The sequence below is a fragment of the Belonocnema kinseyi genome, chromosome 8 (assembly GCF_010883055.1).
Source record: "Belonocnema kinseyi isolate 2016_QV_RU_SX_M_011 chromosome 8, B_treatae_v1, whole genome shotgun sequence".
Taxonomy (NCBI): domain Eukaryota; kingdom Metazoa; phylum Arthropoda; class Insecta; order Hymenoptera; family Cynipidae; genus Belonocnema; species Belonocnema kinseyi.
Window position 1 is genome coordinate 104,507,195 of NC_046664.1, and position 7,112 is coordinate 104,514,306.

At 33.5% G+C, this 7,112-nt stretch overlaps 1 protein-coding gene across 1 annotated transcript in view; it reads right to left on the minus strand.

Annotated features, from left to right (window-relative positions):
• LOC117177895 (insulin-like growth factor-binding protein complex acid labile subunit) overlaps positions 1-7,112 on the minus strand; it is a 93,307-nt gene that overhangs the window by 35,542 nt on the left and 50,653 nt on the right. The window contains exons 5-6 of the mRNA XM_033368966.1: positions 958-1,227; positions 295-540 (exon numbers count right to left, since the gene is read on the minus strand). Of these exons, the coding sequence (XP_033224857.1) occupies positions 295-540; positions 958-1,227 (516 nt within the window). The remainder of the gene's footprint in view (positions 1-294; positions 541-957; positions 1,228-7,112) is intronic.

Sequence of the window (7,112 nt, forward strand, 5' to 3'; positions counted from 1 at the left end):
GATATCCTGGGATATCTAAATTTCCGCCTTGCGGGATAACCGACGGAATATCTCTGGGATATCCTTGGGATAACCTGGGATATAAATGGGATATCCCGGTATATCCTATTGCCGTGAGGGACACCATCATTTTGTAACAGTGAGATAAAAACTGTTATAGAAAAATGATACAAGAGTGAATATACAACCACAGTTGCCTTTTTTTAAAGTAACAATTACAGAAAAAGTTTGCTAGTTATCTCTATTAAATTTAAATATATAATTCGAAAAATATGTTTGTTGCTGGAGGCTTACCTCGGAAGTATCCTCGAGAGTGATGAGTTCGTTGTGAGAAAGATCAAGAACACGAAGACCTTCTAAGCCTCGTAAGTCCTGGGGTCCGATCGTTGGTCCCAGTGCGTTGTGGCTGAGGTTTAACCTCTGTAATTCCTTCATACCAACGAACAACGAGCCTTCGAGGCTTCGCAGCTCGTTATGCTGTAATCTCATATCCTGAATACTGGCGCCAGACGTCTCGTCGGCTTGTTCTTCCACAAGATTCTGCAAAGAGTTGTAAGCCTTCTTTAGGCAGGTACATACTGACACTGAGAGACTCAGTCTGTGGGACTTGTGAGTCGTAACCAGACTACTTCGCGAATATTGCATAGTTGGTGTATAATTGAGGACATGAGGAGCAAATACAAGCACTCCTCTTCACGCAAAATGAAACCACTCCAATCAAAACAAGTTTATGTCTCGAGAAAATCACAAGCTTCTTCAATTACACATGATATTTCAAAGCCTCAGTTAATTCTCACACGTTTTTTTTAATTTCTCTTACTTAGTGCTCAATTTCTTCTGAAGCAGGACTACTTGTGTGATTTTAAAATTTTCAAGAATATAATGTAGATTAAGGTACGGAAAGTTGGAGTATTAAAGAAAATAATATAGGACTGAAAATTGTAGTATGTAACAAACCTCTGAAGGCGGCCTGAGAAGTCTGGCGATTTTGTTGTTGGAGATATCGAACAGACGCAATTCACGTAAGCCACGTAAAGAGGCGAAGGAAAATTCACGTAACTCGTTGTGGGTTAAATTCAAACACTTTAAAGACTTGAGAGGGTAAAGGGCACTATGTCCATTGCCTTCATCACTTTCGTTTCCATCTCCACCCAGGGACTTCAAAGAATTGTGGCCCAGCTCGAGGTCCTCCAGATTCTCGACCTCGACGAAGTCCTCGTCCGTCAACTTTATGAAAATAACGTCATTTCATAAAAAATATCAAATAATCAATCCAATAATAACTTTTATTTCAAATAAAGTCTGAAAAATTAGATCGACCTTGTAAAAGTCCTCGTCAATCAATTTTAGGGGAATGAGATCATTTTACAGGGTATAATCTAAGCCTCATTTAGAACTGACCGAATCCCTATTATACGAAAACTAAGAACAAATTTTAGCCGTAATCAATCACTTAATCAACTCACTTTTTATGGCCGTTATGTGCTAACATATCGTTTAAATTTGAACAACATCGTTGTGACTGCGCTTCGGTAGCAGGTGCTCCAATTTTTCTCTCTTTTCTCCCTCTATCAACTTTTGGAATGTATTTTTGCACTGCCCATAATCAAGTTTTAGAACTGACCATTTTTTTTTAGAACTGCCCTTTTGGTCAGAGCTGCCCGTTAGATTATACCCTGTCATTTTATAAAAAATATCAAATAATCAATTCAATAATCACTTTTAATTCAAATGCAATCTGGACAATTATGTCGATTTCGATGAAGTTTATGTTCAACAACTTAAGGAAAATAAAATCATTTCATAATTTATTCATTATTTATAACAATAATTACTTTTAATTCAAATTAAATAGTATGCACTTCGTGCCGAACCCTATTGAAAAACATGACGTCAAAAACGACGTGAAAAGCTACGTAAAAAATGAAATAAATCCGTTCTCAATACGCTCGGATATTTATTCTAGGCACTTCGATATACTTTTTAAGTTTTTAAATTTATTATGCGGACTTAAATGAAACTGTAGTAAAAACATTTCTCTTAGATACTAGTTAGACGTATCTTCATATTTTTAATTTTCTACGGAGTAAAAATTCACAAAGCTCTGTATATAGGCTTTGACGCACACGTTCTCATCATGATGTACAATATATTTTTTTAGGTATTTTAAAAAACTACAATACGTTCTGTGGCCTTCTTCAATGTATTTCATGTCATTTGATGTAAATTTGGAATGATATATTTTTGCGTAGCATTTTTGTGGATAAATAAAAAGCGACGACTTCCGTCGAAAAATAGTTAAAGGAAAAATTGTAGGTCGCATAGTTAGGCCAAAAATAAGGATTTTTGTTTGATAGCATTCTCGATGGATAAAACAAAAACTCTGAGTTCTGTTGAAAAATGTTTACAATACGGAAAACAAATCTGTCTTACAGAATTTTTAAATTAAATTACAAAAACCGTTTCGATGTGAATGCATCATGGAACCAAAAAATCTTCTTGCCCATTAATTTGGAAAATTAACATTCTGAATATCTGCGAAATTAATGTTTTGTGACAACTATTTCTTTGCTTAAGCAATTTGAATTGCTGCAAAAAATAGGATAGCTTTGAAATGGTACCTTGTGGGACAATGGCGACTGACAATAAAGATGGCAAAGGTCCAGGGTGAAGCAGTAGGGCGGTGGGGGTCCAGGGCGCAACCCTGGTGGGAGTGCAGGTGACGAAGCCCCTCCCCCCTCAAGCCCAAAGAAAAAAGGGTTATTTGATTCTCTCCATTTATTAAAGGTTAGGTAAGCTGCCTTGTATTTGGCCCTAGAAATTAGAGGCAACAAATTTTGTAGCGCGTTTTCAGCATCACTACGCAGATTCGGAGATTTACACCCTTTTCTACATATTATGAAATAATAAGAGAAATAAGAAAAATAAGATAAATAGCAAATTGTTGTTTTTTTTTTTTTTTGAATAGTGGAGACATTTTTTCGTAGTAATATGTAATCATCTTATGCTAAACAATAATTTATGTGTTCTGAAATTACAAAATTCAGTCTTCTTTCCAGACTGCCAAGAATTTTCAGGTTAGCTAAAGAAAATCTTTAGATAATGCAGTTTTCAATTTACTCCTAGCAACGTTATAATGAATAGAAGTGACTATTTTCTTTTTAGCACGTTTCGAGGAAATGTTAAAATTGTTAATAAAAAAATAACTAAGATTTAACTATAATTTATTTAATAAATAATATGAGGTGCTAATGAATTTTCAATCTAAAACACTGTGTGCAGTTCTTGCCACCCCCCTTCCAAGAGTTGAATTGTATGTTCTTGCAAGCATTTCTATTCTTAGTAATCGGAAAAAGTATGGTTATGTTCGTTTTTTTGTTTTGTAAAATTCAGAATGAAAGACCGAATTAAAAGTAAAAACAATATTTTATAGTAAATTACTGGAGCTGTACTAAAAAGAATTAAGTAACTAATTATATTTAATGATATATGTTATTCAGAAATAAGAGTAAATTCGCAATTTAGTCGTGTAGACTAGGGTGGTGCAAAAAAAGAAATTTTCTAATTTTTGCGATTAGACTGACAAATATTGTAGGCAACATGAAAATAGAAAGTGCTTATTTTTTTGTTTTGATAAAAGTTATTAATAGGACTACGCATTTCACTTTTCTCTCTTATGGAGATTAACATGTAAAATGACATTTCTTTTTTTAAATGCAATTCTGCAATAAAAGTTATGATTATATTTGTTTGAAACTTTAGGCATGTATTTGCATACGAATGATAATGCAATCATACTATGACTTTTTTTAAATCTCACGTAAGAATTTAACCCATTAATGGCCAAAACTAGTTTCCCTCGATAAAATTTAGTGACTTTTTATATTCTGCTTTGTGTTTACCTAATTAACACAACTATTTCGAAACATTACCAAAATTTCCAAAATTTCCTTACCTGTTCTCTCGCTTTATTGGAACGGTGGATACAGAGTTTTAAAGAAGGTGTGTTTTCGGGTCGCAAATACGACTCATGGCCATTAGTGGGTTAAAAACAGAGTTTTGCGACTCCTTTGACTTAGGGATGAAATACAACAGAGCAATAGACACCAGTCTACATATTTATGGCTCTTATTGTCTGTAGGCTTCTTTACACCTACTTAAAGGGAGTTAGAAGGAGAAATTAAATAAATGTAATTAAATAATTAAAATCATTGATATTTAAAAAATAATTATTATTAATAATAAAGTATTATAAGACAAATTAGTAAATAATTAATACTAACAATGATAATTAAAATAAAATTGATTAAAATTTAAATTTTTTCATGAATAATTCATAATTAGATCATTGTTTATTAATAAATAATTATTAAATTATTAATAATTAAATCATATATTCGTTTATTCGTAATTATTAATCAATTACTAATTATAATTAACAATGTTGTTAAGGACCTAGGCGGGCCTCGAGCTTTAACAAAGAAGCAGGTCAAGTTGTCAAAGTGTAGCTGTTGCACTGCTACCGCACTGCCAGGCTGAACCATAGGCACCACCGTGAATTCTCTATTTTGAGTAGTGAATTTAGAAAAAACTTTGCAACAAATGCGTAGCTCGACTAACTATATTTTTCAAAACAGAAAAAAGACACTTTCTATTTTCATTTACCCTACAATATTTTTCAGTCTAATCACAAAAATTCGAAAATGGTTTTTTTTTGGACTACCCTAGTGTAGACTTAACCACAAATCAGTCTAATGTATCACTCACAACTAGTTTGTCCAACAAAATTACTGCCTGATTTACATATAGAAAAAGATTCTCGGTTGTAATTTTCAATACTTCTGAAAATATGTTAAATAATAATAAGGCTGATTTAAATAGTGTAGAGAGAAAATAAGTGGTTTATATCCAGTTTTCAGGTTAGCATGCAATTGATGAAACATTACACGATTCCGCAGATTTGACACGAAAAGCGATTTCAACCTAACAAGTACAAAAAATTGCTTTAAAATGTGTAAAAAACGGAAATATGTACGATTATTTGCGATTCCCTCTAACCCCAAAACGAAAAGAAAGGCAAATGGAGGCAAAAGGCATCTATGCTTTAACATCGTAGGCATGAAGAGATTAGGAATTAGGAAAAATCAATTTAAAAAAATAAATAAAACTAAGACTGAGGAAGCTAAAAAGCAAAAACGAAAACAGCGAAATGAAATTTTAGAAAAAGTCCAAGAAGATAGAGATATATAAAAAAGTTAGAAACCAAACAGGCTATGAACTAAAAAAAATCAATCTTCAAATATTAACGATCTTATTGATTCTGCTAAAGGAGTGACTAGAAAAAGTAAGTTAAAAGCTAAAGACACAAACAAAAAGGAAAATCAATTTTCGAAAAAAAAACCGATTCTACTAATTCTGCTGAAGCAGTCAAAATAAGCCGAGGATCACAGCCTCTAAATTTAGACTAGATAGATGCTGATAATTAAGCAATTTAAGCCAGACTATTTGTTTATAACTGAAAAATTATTGATAAACAATGTTTCTTTTCACCATTACCTTCATAGTGATACTATTAAAGTTTAGTTTAATCTGATTCCTTCACCAATTCATCTTCATATGACTAGGGTGCCAATAATTGGGACCATCCCTGCAAACAATTGCCTCAACCCTACCAAGAATTGAATTTTTTGGCTAATGAGCTAATTTTAATTATTTTTTCAGTTTCTAATATATATTGAGGTAAATAAAGCTTAGAATTTGATACCCTATTATATTAACACTGTACATATTACTATTACATTTATCACACATACAATTTTTGATATTAATTTCTTTCTCAAAGCCTGAAGTTTGCCTTAAAATGCCAACAATTGGGTACACTGTGAAAAATATTGCTGAAAATTACATTTCGTTTTGTAACTTTCTCCTATGATTGCTATGGAAAAATGACACGTTTCTAGTAAATTGACAGTGATTATTAAAGGAATTTCACCATAAATTAATGAGATTTACGTGTGATTTTCCCACAACAATCATAGGACATAAAAATACCAGTGATCGTTGTGGGAATTTTACACTAAAGTGTAACTGAAATAAAAATGTAATTTCAGAACGTTTATGTAAGCTTCCAACGATTAGTGTAATTTCGCACGCTAAGTGTAATACGTTTTGCAGCAGCGATGTAAAATTGCATAATCCTTGTAATTCCGCTGTTGCAAGCTTGATATCGTTGCGCGTCCATGTTTTGATCTTCTATTATAATCGATAACCTGCGAGTAAATTCAGTGCAAGATTGTTCCAAATTTTGGCGGCATTCGGATAATCGTGGATTGTGCTGGGTTGAGCGCATCAAAAAGGCAAGTGCTGTTATGGCTGTTCAGGCCGCATTTGACAGAAATTAGGATGCGCCTATTTCGCCCCATTGATCATAACCTTATAAGTTTGAAGCGTATTTTTTTGGAACAACAAACCAAACAAAAAGTTCAATGTTTTCTGCTAAATGAGCAAATTACTCCTTTTATTTATATATCGGGGGGGGGGGGGGCTCGCTTACTTCCATATATCACAACGCTGCTGAAGGCTGGTGACCTTCTCAGCATGAAAACAAAAACACAAACCCAAGACGTCTCTCTCGGTTCCAGTTCTACTTCCCCCCTTCTCCCAACTCTCCCTTATTAACTGAAGTTTTTGGTGGGACTGACGTTAGAACTACAATCTCCACCATATGACGATTTGATACTTAACTTTGACATGATTTCGACTCAGAAAATAAACTTATTGCATTAAGGTGTTAGTTGGGCGTATAATCTAAACAATGAATAATACAAACAACAAAATAGCCTCGGAAAGGACTAGAACTTTTAATGACAAAAGGCATGCACACGGAAAATCTAAAGGTCATGTTTCAGGCGACGAATGGAGACTGGGTGTTCGGAATGCTAGGGGAGTAAATGATCTCAAGGTAAAAGAATTGCGTGAAAGGATGGACGTGAAGAAACTAGATATTTTAAGTGTGCCCGAAACAAAGAAAAAGGGATGCGAAACTAAAGACATAAAAAACGGCGTGTTGAAAGGCGGATTTGAAATATGGTCAGGAGTAGACTGTGAATCAC